We start from the raw sequence: 21,001 nt of genomic DNA, 5'->3' as shown, positions 1-21,001 counted from the left end.
TTCGCCTTCGGCTATATCTACGGTCTCGGTCCTCTCGGGAATTGTCGAATCTGCTGTGCTGGTTGCTACGGCTGACCTAGGATCCGTCTCTTCTGATAGAGGATCCTCTGTTCCGTTGATTGCTCGAACTAGGTTGGTTCTAGCTTCGCTCCCCTTTTGGGAACTGGCGGTCGTTCTGACTGAAACGTCGACTGAAGTTTCTACGGTTTCTCTATAGTCGACGGTCGTACTGCTCGTTGTTTGACCTCTAATGCGCTTCCTTGTCTGATGGTTCGTAGGGGTTTGTTTCCTCCTCTTCGATATCCGCGTTGTATCCTGTACGGGTGGCGGTCTTCCTAGCTCTTAGAGCGTTACGGTGCGTTACTCTGTGCTCTTCAATGTGGTCTAGGTACTCTGTAAGGCTCGTGCCTTCCTTAGGTGGTCGGTATAGCTAACGAAGTTCGGGGTATAACTTGCTGTATAGTCGTATATACAGCTGGAGCGGTATGCTGTCTCCCCAGATCTATATATATCGGAAGAGTTCTATAGTAAACTTCCTGATTGGTATATCATCAAGGTTGTCAGATACTGTATAACTGTGTTCGGATATCCAATGTTCTATGTCCTAGTGCTTGATACTAAACTTAGTTCGGATCTTGTCGGTTTAGCTGACGACTTCGATGTGAAGTAAAGCCTTTTCAGTAATAGTGAGCTCTTCTTGATACTACTATAGTGCCTTACCTTGTAGGAGTTAGTGTATTCCCTTGCGAAGTGCGTCCGAGTTGGCGTGACTGATATTAGTATAGTCGTATACTGTATCGATCTATAGGTTGATATCTCGGTAATAGAGCTGCTTCCCGTTGTCGATATAGAAGAGGTTGCCCTCGCTATACTTTTCGGGGTCCGCGTCGATTTATAATAGACCGACGTCGGTGATCTTCCAGTTTGACTGTATAGGTCGGGTGCCTAAAGTTGGGGTGTAGCTGGAGCTGTCGGGAGTGACGGGCCCTACATCTCGGAGTCCGTTAATAAGGAGTCTTATAACGATTTCGATAATCCTTCGGTTAAACTTATCGTTGTCGATAGCTAGGGCCGAAGTTCTTAGCTTCCCTAAATCCTGTAGGACCGTGCTTATTGACGATAAGGGTATCCGTCTTAGTAGGATTTCTATCGTCGTCGACGAGGTTCTAGATCCGCTTAGTCGGAGGTCGCCCTCGTATTCGCCTAGTAGGAACTTACTAGGTGTTTACCTTAATATTGTTCCTATAAGCGGTGACGCTTTAGGACCCAATGTAGTTGCTGATAGAAAGGTTTGGAATACCAGAGATGCCCTTCGAATAGGGTTTTCTGGCGGCGATACCGTCTTTGGTATAGCTGGCGTTTTATTTCCGGAAGAGCCTTCTTGATCTAACTCGGTTTAGTAGGTCCGTTTGTAATGACTTGCTAATTATGATAATTATGTTATTCTCGTCGGTAGCGGTATATTGTATTGCGCTGAGAAAGCTATTTTTAGCGTTTTCAGGGTCAACGCTACTCCCCTTGAGTATATGGTGGTCGATTCCTCTAGTTGCTCAGGCCAGGGCGGGAGTTTGGCCTCTCTAATATATTGTATTGCCTTCTTGATATAATGCTGAACGTACTGCCTAGGTACATGGTAATCGAGTTTCTAACTGTTTAGGTAGTCTTCGAATTATGCTTCTTCTGAGAACTCCTGTTTATAGGCGAAGGAAATGTCGTTCTCGACGAGTAATAAAATGCTATATAGCTTCTAAATAGCATCGTCGGTTAACTTCTAGACAAAACTGACTATCGGGTTATCGATAATAAACTTGTATATCTACCTCGCGTATTCGAGGTCTTGATCGTTTATCTACTATAATCTTGTAGGATGGTCGTTAACGTTGACAATTGCTGGTTCCGGATAGGATACTCCTCTAAGCTCGCTGAATGTATTTGCAGCGCTTCGCTTTAGTGTAAAGACGACGTCCTCGTCGTCGGGAATAACAAAGGTCAAGTTCGATTCTGGTGGTAGGTACTACTTGTTACGGGGTTTCGTCGTAATCCCGTAACTGGTGATCTCAAGGGCGTTAGCCTTGACGCTGAGGTAGGCACTTTATAAACACTGGTATAATCTATAACAAAGTAAGATATAATAATGGTTGATTTTATGAAGGTCCTCTAAGGACAAATCTAGGGGGTCTTTATAGATGTATGTGATGACCTCTGGGCTGTTATCCCTGACAGGATGTGGGCCCAGGCACTGCTGAGCAGTGTTAGCCTCCGCTACGTAACACCTAGTACATCGTCTTTACCGACGTAATCGGGGTTCATATTCGCCGGTATCTGCCGTTTCCCCGCCGATTTAGGCACGATCCCCTACCTCAGCGACTAGGGTACCTAGTAGCTTTATTTACTGATACTCTCTTTTATAGGCAGTTATTAGTAAAATGGGTGTTACTACTATAAATAAAACAAGTTAAAGGGTTTCCCTAACCGTCTATAGAGTTCAGCTGATTGAAATGAAATGGGGTTGACATAGGATAGTCGTTAGGTTTCGTATATAGCGTCATTGACTGTATATTTCGTTGGTGATAACGGGATAATAACGCTCTTCGAGGATAAAATAACGATTTATAGGTTAGAGAAGAACACGATAAAGGAGAAGAGTAAAAAGGATTTCGGGACGAATACTTAGGGGCTTCCTAAGGTTTTCAGTACTGGAAACTATACTAAATTTAAGTAGCGAGTTTGACTATCTCTTCCCGAGTCTCTAGCTTATTATAGACATATAAGTCGATATAGTTGCTAATTATAGACGAAAGCTTCGTATAAAAGGTGAGAGTACAAGCCTTTTCGTCCTACTTCAGGAATTAGGCCTTAAGGGACTCCAAGTATTGATGAAAGTCCAAGGGAAACTAGTTTTCTTATTACTTAATATCATTAAACTACTTTACAATAGTAGATTCTTGATCTATAAGATCTCGAATATAGTTCAGTATCCAATCTTCAAACGTTTTCCAGTCGTTTTCGGCCTCTTATTATATATCTGTCGGAAGATTATTACAATGACTATACCATCGATTATAAGGACGTTCTTCTATTTAATCCAAAGCAAAAAGGATCCGGTTTATACCAGTTTTAAACCGTTTCGGGTCTCCCATAAATACTCGCTATAGATCTTAGAGCCATTCCAAACGGCGTCGATAGGTAGTATTGTCAGGGAACTGAATCAGATACTTCACCTTAATCGCCTTTCGGTCCTCATTATAGTCACTAGAACCTGCTAAAGGAGAACGATATCGCCTGCGTTTCGATAAGGATTTGCCTAGTAAAATACCTAATTTCCGAAGCAAACCCTCTTCTTATTCTCGCAGTTATTTCAGTACTTCCAGTTACTGTATCCGAAGACGGGTTGATTCTAACAGGTTATCATAGTAAGGAGCTTGACGCGGAATCCAGGAGTCCGAAAGGGTATACGAAGATATACGAGGTCGAAATCCTGGTGATTCCGACCGATGAAGGCGTACAGGATTTGTAGGTGATTAGGGGGTGTTTTCCCCTGGACTCGACTCTGCTCCCAGCTCACGGGAGGTACTCATCGTAGGTACCATCTCGGCCAACGGTAGAACAGAAGGATCAGAATTGTAAAAGGGTTATTCTGGGAACACGTTAAGGGAGATGGACCACGATATCTTAATACCGAAAAGACCTGGACCAGCGGGCTGTAAAGGGGTTGTTCTGGGAACACGTTGAGGGAGATGGACCACGATGTCTTGATACCGAAAAGACCTGGACCAGCGGGCGATATCTTGGTGAACAGCCTCCTATCAATTACACAGAGACTGATCCTTGCGGATCAGAAGTGCCCCGCGTGAGAGAGTTCCCTCACGGGGTTCTTATCTATCCTGGTACAGTGACATCATCCACCGTCATTCGGCCGGTTCCCCCGGTCTGGCCCAGAGGGCTCTCGTTACAATTTATCCTCCCCTCTGTAGAACCTGTCCTCAGGTTCACATTATCTGAACTCAGGGAAGGGTAGTGGTTGGGATGACATCGGGTAGGTATCGAGTGCTGTTCGAACCGCGCAAAGTTGGATAAGGATTGAAGCGCTGCATTTCATAGGGCTCCTGAACCGCTGCATCTCACAGGGCTCCTTTGCCCCGGAGGTTGTGTGGTGAGAAAGAATTGTGACCTTGGTGAGGGGTGACAAGTTTTTGTACTCGAGGGGTTTTCGGCAAAATTTCGGTTGCTGCCCGGGTTTGGTGGGGTGCGGCTCTGCGGTGCCGGTGCTCCACTTTTCCGGCTCCGGTGCGCGTTCCGAATTATCGCCAAATTACCCGGGTTTCCATCCGATTTCAAGCATCATTCTTTTCGCAGAACTTGAACAGTGTGCACGCTCTTGCAATTGCGTGGCTTGTGCACAACTGTAAATTGCAGACGTGCATTGACCCTCTTCACTCGGGTATAAATACCCCTCTCCTCTCCCACCTTTTCCAAAACTTTTCTTCTTCAGGCCCTCTTCCACACGTTGTTTCGCTCGCTCTTCGCTCTGCTCCTATGCATAGCTCGCTGCCCGTCCTCGCCTCTCTCTCCCTCTCTCTCTCTCTTCCTCTCTCTCTCTCTTCTCGTCATCGCTTCGGCTACTTTTCCGTCGCGATGGACGCTTTCGCTGCCTCCGCCGCCGAGGTCACGCCGTGCATAAAATGCATTCGCTCGGCGCTTAAAAACACCAACCCTCGCTCCGGCAAGGTCCTTACGATTGACTATTCTTTCGAGCAGTCGACCTCCTCGCGTTGCTCCCATTGCAACGTAAAGAAAGAGTTATATACGCCGGTAAGTTATATACATTTTCGGCGGATTGGCGGGGGATTTGCTAACGATTGCAGGCCGCTGCCGGAATAGTTAGCAACTCCATCGACCTCATAATCCTTATCGACGCAGCTCGCGCTATCGTCGATTATCGCGTAGAGGACGCCGAGGGCGAGCTCGACGAGGAGGGTAATCGCCCTCAAGTTTCTACACTGTCTTGCCGCAGCCGTAAGAAGATTGCCGCCGCTACCAAAGATCTGGTCGGGGCTTTCGATGCTGCCGAGACCGCTTATCGCCGCCAATTCGGCATTTCCGGCGCTACTAAGCCGTCTTCTGTAAGTGCATTTGTTTTGCTTGTTTTCGTATATAAATTGCTGATATCTCGATAGCAAGCTTATATAGTATATTGCTCTATAGTCGTACTGTGTAGCCAACTCCGCCTGTAGTAGTCGTCCCGCCCTGGCCGGAACCGCGGCTGCAATACCGACGTCAGTCTCAATTACTATGTTTCTACTAAGTTATCGCTGACTTTTCGTAGTACGAGTCTGAGGTACGTATCTAGGAGGTACAGTCTGTCGCTTGTCTGTTACTTAGCGATATTGGTTTCGTGGGTTGGTTGGGCGCTAAACGCCGTTTTCTTAAGAAGGTCAAGGAGGAGATTGCCGTTAACGTAGAGGATATAGAGGCCTGGTAGGTTTGGGTGGAGGTGGCTCCTGACTTGGAGCTGGTACCGACCTCAATTTTCTAAGGTTTATGTTGTTTTCAGGGGTTTTTCTAGGGTGTTTCGGTTAGGGTTGGCGTCTGGTATATCCCAGGACATAGCTTTATGCAGGTAGATATTAATTAATATCTTATCGCCTGTACTTTCGCTAGTTTTTACGTACTTTTCGGAATTGTGATACCAGTTTGGGTGTATTTGTTATATCCTCTTCTGATACCTACTGATTGTACTCCGAGGGCCAGCCTGTCTATTTGACTAAAAAGAAGGTTTTACCCTAGAATTTTCTCTTATTTCGAATCTCTTTAACTTCCTACTCTCTGTCGTCTTTAAGGTCTGGTATCGGTATTACAGACGAATCGTCTCCTTTTCGGCTGTACCACGGTTCCAATATTGATATAGGAAATATATTATGCAAACGATTGTACTTGTCCGGGAGTGCTAGACGATAAGCTAGTGATCCGACTCGGTTTAGAACATGAAATGGACTGATGAACTTGGGTACTAATTTCCTCGGTGACTTGAATCTCAAATTCCGGGTTGATAATAATACTAAACTTCTATTTTTGAACTCCTTTTTCGTGTGCTTCTCGTTGTAATATCGTTTCTGGACTGCTATAGCTTCAGCCCAATTTTGTTTTAACTGTTTTCTCAGTTTAGTAAGTTTTTTAATTCTTTTAATTACGCTGGGTATCCTCCTCTCTTGTGCATCGCCCTCGATGCAGCGGGAAATCGGAGGTTGATAACCTATTAGTGCTTCAAAGGGACTTATCTTGATTATGGAATTGATAGTACTGTTGATAACAAATTCTGTTTCTGGGAGGAGATTTGCCTAGGTAATTTGGTTTTGGTATACGAAGTAACGGAGGTATTGAATGAGTGTTTGATTTGCTCGCTCCGTTTGCCTGTCGGTTTGTGGGTGAAAAGCGGTTGAAAGCCGCTTGTGTACCTTTTGTAGGTAATACAAATCGCTCTAAAACTGTGATGTGAAAATAGAACCTCGATTACTGACGTAACTATTAATGGGGCTATATTTGAGTTCAATCTCTTTGTGAACAAGCTCTGCTAATTCTTGGCTGGTGATGGTGGTGGATACTAGGAAGAATCGGTTTATCTTCGTATACCGATCGACAACCACCAGAATTACGTCCTTCTCGGAGCTATCGGGACTCTTTACTATAGGAAAACCTACGATGAAGTCTATAGTGATTTCGCTCCAAGGTCGTGTGGGAATCGGCAACGATTCGAGCGATCTATACAGCTTATGCCGTCTTATCTTGTTGACTTGGTAGGTGTAGTAGGTTCTGCAGTAGTCTTTGATATCTTTGGTTATACTATGCCAGAAGTATTTTCTTTATAACAGTTCGAGAGTCTTTTCGATACTAAAATAACCTGCTAACGGATTGTTATGAAAAAGCTGGAGTAACTCCTGCTTAACGGCTTGCTCTGCCGGGACGAACAATCGTCTTTGATATAGCAATTCTTACTCGTATCCAAGTGCCTATTCGGGCGAAACTCTTAGGTTTCGGGCTGGATTCGCTAGCCTTTCCTTGATTTTCAGAGTTACCGGATCCGTAGCTTGCAGCTCTAGGATCAATTCTCTTATAGATTTCGACGGTTCTATAGTATAAACCGCTTCTAGTCGAGCGTGCTCTCTCGTACATTGACGAGTAACAATCTGTTCCCGTCTAAGCCAATCGGCTTCTTAGTAATCCTGAGGTCCTGGCAGGTAAATACTCAGCGATCCTATAGTAACTTCTGAGGGACAACCTATTGTTTCGGGTTTCCAACTGGCTAGTTTGCTAGGGTCCTGTGCACTGGCATCTTCGCTATTCTCTGGTACACAGTGGGCTCTCTTGACCCCTTCTGCAGTTGTCTTTCCGACCCGGGTACTGGCTGATTTGCCAGGGTTTCTTATACGAGCTAATTTACTCTCTTCTGTGTAATAGGCAATCTTGTTTCTTTCCGTAATTAGCTTTCTGATCCGGTTTGCCCGAGCAATTTTGCTTTCAAAAGTAGGTATCTACTCGAGTCTGTTAGGACGTTCTTTATCCTTATAATCTGGTCTTCTCGAGGGGCTATCGGCTGGATTTCGCTTCCTAGGCTAATGCTTGATAGTGAAATCAAATCCTGCCAGATATATACACTATCTAGCCTGTCGGCCGTTCAATCGGTTTTACTTTATAAACCTTTATAGGTTATTGTAATCCGAAAATACAGTGACTTTATAGCAACTCCCTTCAATATAGTGTCGCTAATGCTTGAAGGCTTCTATAATAGCTATTATCTCTTTGTCAGGAGTTCTATAGTCCTGGGCCGGTCTAGAAAACTTCGTCGACTAGAACGCAACGGGACGTTTTCGGCCCCCTTTCGGGACCTGCGATAGGACAGCTCCCATTGTAAAGTCAGAGGCGTCTGTCTCAATGATAATAGGGAGTTCGGGGTCGAAATGATACAAAACTGGCGCATCTTGAAATGCTCTTTTGAGCCGTACGAATACCGTACGCTCTTCGGCCTCTAACCGGAGGGTTCCTAGTTTTCGTCCGTTCTATAACCCCTTTAGTAAATTACTTAACGGTAATGCAATCTCCGAATAACCTCGAATAAATCGATAGTAAAAATTATAAAATCCTAAGAAAATTTGGATATCTCGATAGGACTGTGGTTCAGGCTAATCTTGGATAGTCTGAATTCGTGCCGAATCTATGCCGATACCTTTAGGAGTTAAAATATAACCTAGAAATTCTACCTTGTCCTGATAAAATGAATACTTGCTGGGCTTGTAGTATAACTGCGTTTGTCTCAGGTATTCTAGGACTTGTCGGAGGTAAGTCGTATGGGTTTCCCGGTCTGGGGAGAAAATTAAAATGTTATTTAAATAATATATATAACAATCGTCTAGTAGCCCGCCTAAAGTAGTCTGAATATAACTTTGGAAGGTCGTAGGAGCATTTGTTAGGCTAAAAGGTATAATAAGATATTCAAATAGACTGTATCGGGTGCGGAAAGCCGTCTTCTATTCGTCTCCTTCTCGGATGCGAATCCGGTAGTATGCTTCTTTTAGGTCTAACTTCGTGAAATACTTTGCTCCGGATGTTCGGTCTAAGAGTTCTGAGATTAACGGTAAAGGGTATCGATTCTTGACCGTTATCCGGTTGAGTCCGCGGTAATCTATATATAAGTATAGAGTACTATCTTTCTTTGGGACAAATAAGATAGGACTTGCAGCTGAACTCTGGGATAGACGAATACGGCCTTTCGCTAGGTTTTCGTACAGATATTCCTCTAAAATCGAAAGTTCATATTGTGATAGAGGGTAAAGAGGTCTAATAGGAGGAACAGTGTTGGGGAGTAGATCAATAGCATGATCAGTGCTTTTGAAAGAAGGTAGAATATCTGCGTTACTGGAGTTTATAATATCCGTAAAGTCTGAGATTTCAGGAGGGATGTCTTCAGGTTTTCGGGGGGTATTCTCCTCTTCCTCTTCCGGAAAAAGCGCCTCCGGTACGTCTGGGTGCTGTATTAAGGAGTAAATACAAGCTTCTCCTTAATATGTTTTTAAGAATTTCTTCGGGTTTTCAATCCGAATATGCTCCGATTCCGTTATAAACCACTATAAATTCCCTTCTGGGTATAACAAGATCTTATGGGATGTTAAACTTGGTATCCTAAGAAGAACAGGGGAATCGTTTGTGACAAGGGGGTGATTGATAGCGGTATAAGAAATGTATGTTCTTTTGGTGATTCCTTGGTAGTCTGTCAGTTCCAAGGGAACTTTATAAACACTAAATGCTTTAACGATATGATGGTCTATAAACCGAATACGGGGTGATTGTATCCCGATCTATCGGAGTTTCCTCTGCTTTACGAACTCTAGACTGATAATATCAATCTCTATTTTAGTATCGAGATCGACTGTAATGGATTGAGGGGCATGGTTTAATAAGGTTGCGGAAATGTGTATTCGTTCTTTGACTGGAACCCCTGGTATATCGTCTTTACCGACGTGATCGGGGTTCATATCTGCCGGTATCTGCTGTTTCCCTGCTGATTTGGGCGCGATTTCCTACCTCGGCGACTGGGGTACCTGGTAGCTTTGTTTACTGATACTCCTTTTTGTGGGCAGTCGTTGGCGAAATGGGTGTTACTGCTATAAATAAAATAAGTTAAAGGGTTTCCCTGACTGTTTATAGGGTTCAGCTGATTGAAATGAGATGGGGTTGATGTAGGGTGATCGTCAGGTTTTGTATATAGTGTTGTTGACTGTATATTTCGTTGGTGATAACGGGATGATAATGCTTTTCGAGGATAAAATGACGATTTATAGGTTAGGGAAGAACGCGATGAAGGAGAAGAGTGAGAAGGATTTCGGGACGAATGTTTGGGGGCTTTCTGAGGTTTTCGGTGCTAGAAACTATACCAAATTTGAGTAGCGAGTTTGACTATCTCTTCCCGAGTCTCTGGCTTATTGTGGACGTATAAGTCGATATAGTTGCTAATTGTAGATGAAAGCTTTATATAAAAGGTGAGAGTACGAGCCTTTTCGTCCTGCTTCGGGAATTGGGCCTCAAGGGATTCTAAGTACTGATGAAAGTCCAAGGGAGACTGGTTTTCTTGTTACTTAGTATTATTAAACTACTTTGTAATAGTGGATTCTTGATCTATAAGATCTCGAATACAGTTCAGTATCCAATCTTCAAACGTTTTCTAGTCGTTTTCGGCCTTTTGTCGTGTATCTATTGGAAGATTGTTGTAATGACTGTACTATCGATTGCGAGGACGTTCTTCCATTTGATCTAAGGCGAAAAGGATCCGGTTTATACCCGTTTTGAACCGTTTCGGGTCTCCTATAAATGCTCGCTATAGATCTTAGAGCCATTCTAAACGGTGTCGATAGGTAGTATTGTCAGGGAACTGAATTAGATACTTTACCTTAATCGCCTTTCGGTCTTTATTATAGTTACTAGAACCTGCTGAAGGAGAACGATATCGCCTGCGTTTCGGTGAGGATTCGCCTGGTGAGATGCCTAGCTTCCGAAGTAAACCCTCTTCTTGTTCTCGCAGTTGTTTCAGCGTTTCCAGTTGCTGTATCCGAAGACGGGTTGATTCCAATAGGTTATTATGGTGAGGAGCTTGACGCGGAACCCGGGAGTCTGAAAGGGTATGCGAAGATATGCGAGGTCGAAATCCTGGTGATTCCGACCGATGAAGGCGTATAGGATTTGTGGGTGATTGGGGGGTGTTTTCCCCTGGACTCGACTCTGCTCCCAGCTCACGGGAGGTACTCATCGTAGGTACCATCTCGGCCAACGGTAGAACAGAAGGATCAGAATTGTAAAGGGGTTGTTCTAGGAACACGTTGAGGGAGATGGACTACGATGTCTTGATACCGAAAAGACCTGGACCAGCGGGCGATATCTTGGTGAACAGCCTCCTATCAATTACACAGAGACTGATCCTTACGGATCAGAAGTGCCCCGCGTGAGAGAGTTCCCTCACGGGGTTCTTATCTATCCTGGTACAGTGACATCATCCACCGTCATTCGGCCGGTTCCCCCGGTCTGGCCCAGAGGGCTCTCGTTACACGGGCGATATCTTGGTGAACAGCCTCCTATCAATTACACAGAGACTGATCCTTGCGGATCAGAAGTGCCCCGCATGAGAGAGTTCCCTCACGGGGTTCTTATCTATCCTGTATCGTGACATCATCCAGCATCATTCGGCGGGTCCTCCTGACCTTCGTCTGGAGACTCTCGTTACAGGAACGGTATCCAGAATAGGGCCGCAATGTCTGGAATAGAACTTCGGCACCTAGGACAGGGCTACAGTATCCGGAATAAGGCCACAATGCCCGGAACAAGGCCACAACGTCTAGAACAGGGCTCTGACACCCGGAACAGGGCGTTGGCACCCGAAATAGGATCCGGTATCTCTAAACGCACTATAATCTCACCTGTGGAGCGAAGAAATCTCGTATTCAAATTCCACCACTATAATCTTACGTAAGGAGTGAAGGGATCTCGTATTCAAAGAGATCTTCAAAATCAGCTCTACAGTAAACAGGTAATCTATAATAAGCCTCCTATCTAATTATCCTGAAGGCTGAAATGGCCAACAAGATCAGATCTATAATAACTACGGCTTTTCATCACTTAGATAGAATTAATAATTAAGTACTTTGAAGTCTTCTCTTCACCTTCCTTCTTTTCTATCATCTACTGTATGCTTTACCTAATTAATAAAGATTCTAGTGAATCAGTTAATACCTAGGTTAGAAAGACAACTATATAAAGAGATAAAAAAGCCTATTATATACTAAAAGCAGGTAAAGATATTTATATATAAAACTCTAATAAACTTATTAGTTAGAAACCTAGTATAATAGATTAGTATAATATAACTAAAGATGTTAAAGTATTGATATATAAGCTTAGTAAATATAAAAAGAGCTATATATATATCTCTAAGTTATAACTCTAACCTTGAGCTAATATTCTCGTAAGCTATATAAATAGATCTATATATTGAAATTGATTTAATTAGTCTTAAAATAGAATTAAAAACGTTGAAATCTAGATCTATGGAATTGAACTATAAATAACCTAGCTCCTTGGAGCTAGATCTCAGACACTGATCCAGATCATAGCAATCAGTATCTGTTGTCAAAAGGATCATGTGCCAAAGGATCAGGATCACAGGATCTAGTGTGGGAGCCAAGCCCATGTACTCTATTGAGCTAAGAAAGACTGGCAGCTAACTGCGCCACGGTACGAACGTCATCCTGTACGCGTATCTCGTCTACAAAAGGAGCAAACTCTCCAGCAAAGATAGACGGACAGAGGAGAGCAACAGAACACAAGAGGGACAATCAACACAATCAAGAGAAGACACACATAAAATCCTGAACTGTCATTTCCCAAGATTCAGAGGTGCCGTATTTCCGACATCTGTACCCATGTAATAGTTTCGTATCCCTGTACCTAGAACCTAAGCTCGTATCTATAGATTCGGATCACTGTGATCTGATGTAATCAAGACTATATACCCAGACCTATAGCCATAGATCTAGATCCTAATAGTTCAATACAAAGAAATAAGGATAAGAGGGAGTTTTGCCCTCATCTCCAGATCCTAGGTTAAAAGTTAAGCAGATAGTCAGTTACGTAGGTACGTACACACACAATCAAAACACACGATCAATTGTACCTACTTTGAAAAAACGCTTTACACTTGCAATTTGAACCCAGAACCTCTACTCTATTTATCTACCTACCTACCACTGCATTTACCGACTACACCTCTCTGTTACAAGAGTCTCTTGCTCTCACAGGTTAAGTAGTTCCATCCTAACCTTCCCCTTCTCACCTTGTCCTGTGCTAGGAAAAAAGGAGGTCTTCACCTTCTAACAAAACTACTACTATTGAATATCCTTAGCCTTATAGATAATAAGAGGTAGAAGAGACTAATCTACAGCAGTAATACACTCGATAATAGTAATCTAGACTCGTGAATTAGGGCTTTTGGCAATAGCTTCCTTTGTCTCCCAGCTTCTAACACATAAGCTATTATAGCTCTCACCTTCTATCATACCAAATTCTTTTATATTAGCGCAGTCCTTAGGTAAGATATCCTAGATAGTAGGAAAGATAAGGATCTCGAACTAAATTATAATAACTTCTATTATTATATTGTTGTAACGTTTATGATCTACTTGTTTCTTTCTTTTTATCTTGAGTTTGAGATACCATGCAAAAAACTGATTGATCTAGCCCTTCCTGATACTATCTGACTCTCTATTCAACTAGAGGATCTGGTTAGCGAAATAGCGAATTTGACTATAGGATAGAAGAAGCTGTAGTTCTTCCAGAGCCAAGATTTAGACAACAATGTAGTTTTCCTATATAAGGGACAATTTCTACATTATTTTAGCTTCGAATTCGACTTTGGGTTGAACTCTATTTTTAACTCTTGACTAGATAGTTGAAGGGGGTATATCCTACTCTTTAGCTGCATTTCTGACAGACAAGGTCCGATTTTGAACAGCCTGGATAGCTTCTTAAAGGTCTTCCTTAGTATAGTTCTTGGGCATGGTAAAAAACGCTGCTCCTGACGGTTCGAATGGTATCGAAACAGCTGAATTTGAGTAGGGTTTGACAAAGTAGTAATGGATTCAATGGAGGGATAGTCAGGTAGAGTTGGGCTTTAATGCGGGGCTGGTAAGTGTGCGAGAGGTTGGGTGTGCGAGAGGTTGGGTGTGCGAGAGGTTGGGTGTGCGAGAGGTAGGGGGGCTTCTTACAGACTCCTTAAGCCTGTGAACTAGGGCGGGGATCTGAAACCAAAGCAAGGTTGCTAACACCACGTAGATAGGAGCTACCCCCGCAATGAAGTTTTCAAAACCAGCGAACGAGGTATTCATGTCGCAATATCGCTTAGTAGTGACAATAGTTGACAAGCTCTCGAGGTATGGTTACATCTGCAGGCAGTCCTGGCACCGCCACCCTCAGCTGCAGCTCTGGCTGGATCGGCGGGTCATCCACAGTGCGGCGCAAGCTTAAACATCTCTAGTCGAGATTCTCCGGCTCGGATATCTACGGTAGAACTAGCCTCCTCTTGTGGTACCCAGTATACAGCTTCCCGCACCGATGATCCGCGTCTAGCAGGCTTCTTAGATCTCAAAGTGGGTAATAAGTAACAAGAAGAAGGTAAGCAGCATCGCCTTCATTGACTGATAACGTTCTCCCAGAGCATGAATGGCGTCGGAGGATGGTAGGGCGGGAAAGAAGCAGAGAAAATATCACGGAAAATGATCGAAATGTCTATTATAGCTCGAGGGGCAACGAGGTGGCCTGGAGTTGGGCTGCTGGACTTGCAGTTTGCCATGTCGGGCCGCGATGCGCCCCCCCCTATCCATGAAACGCATCCGCCCGGACATCGTTTATCACACACCGCCACTGTCACGTCGAATCCCTCGATTGACGCAACGGATCGAAACCAGATTGACATCACGCAACGAAGGTGCAAAGCGGCGCTGTGCATCCAGCACGACAACCTCCAGTGGGCAGATGTGCGCCTAACCTGAACGGACCACCTCCGATAACCCCACCACACAACCCCAGTCGTGCGGCCACGGACGGCCGCAGCCCCGACCACAAACGACGCCACAAACCCTAGAAGGGAGTGCCGTCGAGGTTCTTAAGGGGGCTTGTGAACTGTGCGATGACGGTGGCTGCTGGTGAAGGGCGGGCGTTCTTAGCTCGGCGGCTTTGGCAAGTTTTGAAGGCAACAGTCTCACCGGCGCGCCGTGCAGCCATCACAGCGCCCCCTTGCGGCCCTTCGGGACCAAAACCCGGCGCAAAGGACGAGAACCCGGTCTTGATGGGGGTGTGTGCGCCAAAACAAAGTTCCACTAAAACCCATCTGTGCGGTTGGAGATGGCGGATACTCTCCTCTCCAGTCCTGTTCCGTAATAAAGGCGCCCTCCGGTTCCGCCCGGACCTCGGAAACTCCTCGCCGCAGTAGCCGCAGGTGTCTTAGGCAGCCTGCTTAAACTGCCACCAGTCAAAGTTGTAGTTGCTCCCCGAGAACTTGAAGAACAAGTCCTGCCTCCCCGTGGCGCCCGTGACAGGGCAAGTGACCGTCTTCCACGTCTGTGCCCCGCCCGTCGCCTCCACATTGCACGTCGCAATCACGGTCCCCGTCTGGCTGCCCACCCGCAGCTCAATCCTCCCACCCCCGCCCGCCGCCGCCGCAACCTGAAGATCCACGGAAGCAGCCCCCTTAGCGCCAAACTCCACCCCCTTGACTTTGATGTAGTCATTGTTGCTGATCGACGTCACGTACATCCCCCCGCCGCTCTTCGCCGTGGTGGTCAGCCCCGACGAGAAGGCGATAGTCTCGGCCTCGACCTGGACATACGGATCCAGCGGCTCGATCTGCGGGGCGCCGGCGTCGGTCATGACGAGCTTGGGGATAGAGCCATCGGCGTTGTAGGAAAACTTCTCGACGCACACGGAGCGCGCGTAGGTGCCGCCGCCGGGGAGCGCGCCGTTGTGGTAGAAGAAGTAGCTGCCGCCCTTGTAGTCGATTATGCCGGCGTGGTTAGTGAAGGAGCGGCCTTGCGACGCCATGATCTGGCCCTTGAAGGTCCACGGCCCGGTCGGCCGCGTCGACATGGCGTACTTAATGTCCTCGTTGCCCGAGCCGCCCATGCTCGAGTAGGTGAGGTACCAGGTGGCGTTGCGCTTATGCAGCCACGGGCCCTCGACGAAGTTTTGGAGCGTGTGGCTGGCGATGGAGCCGATGAAGGAGACCATGTCCCGGTTCAGCTTGACGTAGTAGGCCGGCGAATTGTGGCCCCAGTACATGTAGACTTGGCCGTCCTGGTCGTCGAGGAAGACGGTGGGGTCGATGCCCCCGTTGGCGAGGAGTTGTTTGCCTAGGGCGTCCTTGTACGGTCCCGTGATGGTGTCGCTGACGCCGACGGCGACGGCGTACCCTCCGCTGTTCTTGGTCACCGTGGCGTAGTAGTAGAACTTGCCGTCGCGCTCAATGACCTGGCCCGCCCAGGCGTCGGCCTTGGCCCAGCTGAACGTCTTGACGCTCATCACGGAGCCCCAGTCCCGCCAGTTGACCATGTCGGTCGACGAGTAGAGCCGCCAGTCCCGCATGTCGTAGTTGCGGGCCCCGTTCTCGTCGTGGCCCGTGAACAGCCAGAGCGTGTTGTTCCAGACGATCGGGGCCGGGTCGGTTGAGTAGAGCGTCTGGATGATGGGGTTGTCAGCCAGCGCCACGTGAACGTTGCCGCCGAGAAGGACACCCGCGATGGCGAGGCCCCTGAGCATCGACTTGGTAGGGCCGAACATGATGGGAATAATCCGGTGAGTAGGTTGGAGTGGAGGGTCTGACGGTTGACACCGGTCCCCCCATGGTCAGTATTTGTATCCCGAGCCAGTGCGGACAAGGTCTCACGTCGTGAAATTTCTCCGTCTATAGTATATCGAGCGGCTTCCTCCTCCGAACGAATGGGCCTCCGGATTGGAGCGCGAGAACAAGCTGCCAAGACAATTACCAGTCCCGAGGGCCGTCAAAGGGAGGATTGGTTCGGCTAATTTGCACCTCAACTGGTTGCGGTTACGAACCTCGAATACCGCCGTCAAAAATCCTTGGCCTGGATAACCGCCGATCCGACTTGCCGGGCAAATTAATCGTGATCCTAGCGCGAACGCACTTGCACTGGTGCTATAATTTTAATCGGGGGTTAGACTATTGGATGCCTCGGGTACGGAGTGGCAGTTCATCACCCCACATCGGGTATCCGGGATAAACTGTCCAGTTTGCGAGACGGGGGAATGCCTCTTTAGGGACCGCCATTACTGACCAATGCGATCCATGGTAGAACTTCACACGGTCTCTCCGATTGCGCACTCTAACGATGAGTGTCTTCAACCTGTCGAAGAGTCTGGATGGCTTTGACCCATTACCGGCATCCTCGGAGCGGAGGGCACTTAAGCCCTCTAAGAGAACCAGGCGTTCAAAGTCAAATATGTTGTCAATCCGTGGATCGTAAACCCCGTCTATCGCGCGAGGAATATTCAGATGAGATACGATCTCAAAGGACAAGACCTCAACTCGGGGAAATATCATATGGTAACAGAGTTTGAAGCGAAGGAAATGAGGTTGTGAAGAAAGGAGACGGACATTTTAATCCGCTTGTAACCGAGGCACATTTACTTCCTGTCGTTCGACTAAAGATGTATGACATTGCTCTACTATAGAGTATTGTAGTGATCTGAGAAAAACATTGGGAAACAGGTATTTTGATACAGCACTCTCCAGAGGTATTGCATGGAAATACGGGGACCGACCGTGCCGTGAGTCACTTATAGGTAGATTGCGGATAACACGTCAAATGTTCGTACAGGTAATCAGATATTTCTCCGGCTGCACCCGTACATCTGAGCCAATCACTAGTAGAAGCCAGAGCCCAGCCTCCCAGCTTCTTTTTACTACTTATTAGAAGTTCGATCTAACGGGTCGGCTGGCTCCAGATTATTGTAGGCTGCGGCTCAATACTGCAAGTACTCCTTTCCCTGCTTATTGGTAGCTTGATCTAGCAGGCAGGCAGGCTCTCGCCAAAAGATCCTAGTAAAAGGGCGAACCGCAGTACAGCAGCATATCCGATATCCAATACGTTCGGGCTAGATTGAGTTGTAAGCCTAGGATCGGTACCTGATCTAGCTATACCGGAGTGTGTTAGTACTTTATCTAGTGTTCTCTCAAGTAAGAATATCTGTATATCTAGGGACCCACTTGGGAATTCTTATAGGACTGTCCCTAGGTACCTAAACGGGCTTGATTTTTCTAGGCTGACTTGCCTCGATATCTGCTTATAAGATGGAAGCGAGGCCCCTGGAGGTATGGACTGGTTCACAGTCCTGTATCTACTGTTGGTGAAGTCGCCTGCTCTAGCCGAGCTTTATATCAGTTTACCGGTAGATGCAACTGGTACCTAACTGTCGGCGGGATTCAGGAATTGAATTTTCCTGGATTAACTATACTCTCTATCAAATAGTTGAAGCTGATACGTACGACATTTTGCAGTTTCATCTATCGCTATATCTATCTTCAAGAGCTAATACGATCGGCGAAACTTTGTAACATGCCTGCGTAACTGCGTTAGACGTTAAACATTTATAAGAAAGCTAATGATAATAATATACGACGTATAGACCGAGACTAGCTGAGTACAGACCTTTAATTCGTCGATTGTTAACCAATGATATCACTAACTAAAAAAACGAGTAGGGTACCGGTGATGTACTGTACCTCGGTATTCCAGTAAATTATATTGTATATAGTGTCACTGAGATCAGAATTTGAGTCTGAGTGATACTATCACAATTCCTATCCGCTCTTTGACCAAAATATAACTTATTCTGAGATATATAGTGAAATGGTGCAGAAACACACATCTACACCCACATACCCACCAAAACAAAGGGGAGGGCAAAGACAGCCAAATGCCAGACAGATAAGACAGACAAGACAGGCCAGGCGATACCACTACAATTTGGATCCCTGCAGCCTAAACAAGGTTAAAACAATATGTGCAGATAGAGCTCCCTCTGTCAGAGGGAGATCACCTTGCACGCAAAGAACGCTCGTCAATTGAGCCTGCAACAGGTGTGGAAAAGAGTGCTGAATTCATTGTCCGGTCTAAGGAGCAATGGCCAGGACGGCCCTACTTATGGTGCGAAAGAAAAAAAATGGGCCCACAGCAAGTTCTAGCCCCCGCGGCACCATCCTAGCAACTGTGTCCCTCTGATCAGAGGGACCCTGCCCTCTGGGGACTGTTTTCCCCAACTCAATAGGTACCTCCAGAAAAATAGTACATGATCGTAAGAGCTCTGGCGTAGTCCGCCCAATATTTAAATCACTTCTCCAAACAAGGAGACTGCTCATTTTGTGTCTATATCTCAATATACCTGACAACACGGAAACCGCTGGGCTTCCCGATCAAGAGCTATTAAATTTCGACGTCGTTGTAAGCTGAATTGAGGACTTGCTAGGGAGACTGAAGTACGTAAGGGCTATCTCAAACCTCGGATGCCCGGTCTAGCCCTCCGGTTCATATGCTCCAGCGGTTGCAAGGCTACAGATTAGTATAAGCGATCTTGTTACTTCGGATCCTATCTCTAACATTCTGACAAGCATCATCAATGAAACAACCTAGCTGCTTAAGGTCTACAATGCAGCTTCCACCCGGATATCGCAGGACGACTATGGAAACCCGGAGGCCACTTCTAACGACGATGTTCTAATATCACTACCTGTCCCGGATACCATGTGCAGCGAGAGAATTCGCACCAATATGCTGTATATTTGCAGACAGTTAACCAAACACTCCACAAAGTACCCCACCCATGTTACCGCATTCAGCGAAGAATATCCACAGCCTCCTTCAAGTCCTGGATCCTCTTCTTCAGCGCCTCTCGCCTCTCCGTAATTCCACGAGGCTCTCCCGCCACCGCCTCCAGCTTCTCAGTGCTCAGGCCGATAACCCACTGTTCCGAAAACAGACCAAGTGGACTAGTCGGCCCAGAGAGAAGAATATGGTCTACAGCCTGATACCAGATGTTGTCGATAAATCTCTTACAGGCAACGTCGTAATATACTTCCAGAAGATCATATATATCTTCTTTCTCGTACTCATCGTTGCTTCTGTCCGTAACTTCGGTCGCAATATCGTTAGAGTTTACCACAAGCTTCGAGGTAGTAAAGCCCTTAACGACCTCCCCCCGTGCCTTGGGGGCCAGCGCAGCTGCGATCCGACGTCTGCGAGATACTTGCCGGTTTACGTTGAAAATCTCATTCCATGTATACTGTCACTTCTCGCGCTCGACGTTGACAAGGAGCATAACGTGTTTCATACCCTCACTATACCTATAGACAAGCTCGTATAAAATTATGGGCGTGAGTTTCTCGCGTACACGGGCCTCTGGGTATACAAATTCCAAGGATCTGAGAAAGAACGTGTAAATGGCTAGCATGACCCTGCTGGTATACTGCTCCGTGATGGGACCCCATTTCTGGGACTGCTCGCAGAAAGCACTGGCGAGCATGGTTAGGCCAAAGGTTCCAAGTTCAACAACTCGAGAGCGGCGACGCATCTTGTTGGAACTACAGTCTGTGGCACCCACTGGTCAATTAGGCTCGTTGGGCACAGATCCCCACACCTCTAGAAGGTCTTCATCAATGGGCTGGGCAGTTGCCCTGTTGTTGTGTGGTTGCATTGCCGATATCGCTCAGGAAGCAGGGAGCTCAGGAAGATGGCCCCTGGGCGCACCCGTCATATGATCCGACACCTGTCGGCAGGTGCTCCCAGCTGTACAAAGTGGGTCGCTCATTTGCGACGACAGTCCTCATTTCCAACACATCTAGCCAATCCACTTCATGACGTCGCCTGCCGGCTGGTCGGTGGTCCAGTCTGTAACGATGAGATCCTTCAGCTCAGGATAACTTTCCAAAGCGTCATCATTGGCCGTAATACCCTCTGATTTGTCGTCATCATCGGTTATTGCTTCGCTATCCGGAGTAGGCGAAACCTCGACTGCGTCTGATATATCTTGGCTATTCCTGACGGCTTGGGCAGGTTTGCACCAGTAACGATACACAGCGCTATCAAAATTACGCTTGAACTGCTCGGTAAGATTCAAGACTGCCGTAATAAAGCGAAGCTCGTCGTTCTCGAACGCAGCGTGGTATAAATAGTTTGCAGCGAGAGCGTCTCGGACGAACTCTTGAAACTTGCCTACAATCGACATAAAATACATTTGCTGCTCTCTCTCTGTTCGTCAAGATGGTCCCAGCCCAACTAGGGCCTTCTCAGCTTCTTTGCGCATAGATTGCGCATAGAAAGTGCTTCCGTAACAAGCTTGGGGAGCGCCCGGTCGATAATCTGCCCGAGCAGCTCTTACAATCTCTCCCGCAGCGCCG

General features: G+C 46.5%; 2 protein-coding genes across 2 annotated transcripts; both read right to left on the bottom strand.

The window, feature by feature from the left end:
* Positions 1-15,036: 15,036 nt before the first annotated feature.
* On the bottom strand, positions 15,037-16,368 carry MFIFM68171_06711 (Cellulose binding type IV domain-containing protein; the record flags this gene model as incomplete). The annotated part of the gene is made up of 1 exon (XM_071062131.1): positions 15,037-16,368. The coding sequence occupies one exon, from the start codon at positions 16,366-16,368 to the stop codon at positions 15,037-15,039; it is 1,332 nt and encodes a 443-aa protein (XP_070918232.1).
* A 4,074-nt stretch (positions 16,369-20,442) lies between these two features.
* On the bottom strand, positions 20,443-20,838 carry MFIFM68171_06710 (uncharacterized protein; the record flags this gene model as incomplete). The annotated part of the gene is made up of 1 exon (XM_071062130.1): positions 20,443-20,838. The coding sequence occupies one exon, from the start codon at positions 20,836-20,838 to the stop codon at positions 20,443-20,445; it is 396 nt and encodes a 131-aa protein (XP_070918231.1).
* Between the last annotated feature and the right edge of the window lie 163 nt (positions 20,839-21,001).

This window comes from Madurella fahalii (genome assembly GCF_045866475.1).
Source record: "Madurella fahalii IFM 68171 DNA, scaffold_3, whole genome shotgun sequence".
Lineage (NCBI taxonomy): Eukaryota > Fungi > Ascomycota > Sordariomycetes > Sordariales > Madurella > Madurella fahalii.
This window is presented reverse-complemented; position numbering and strand designations above follow the sequence as displayed.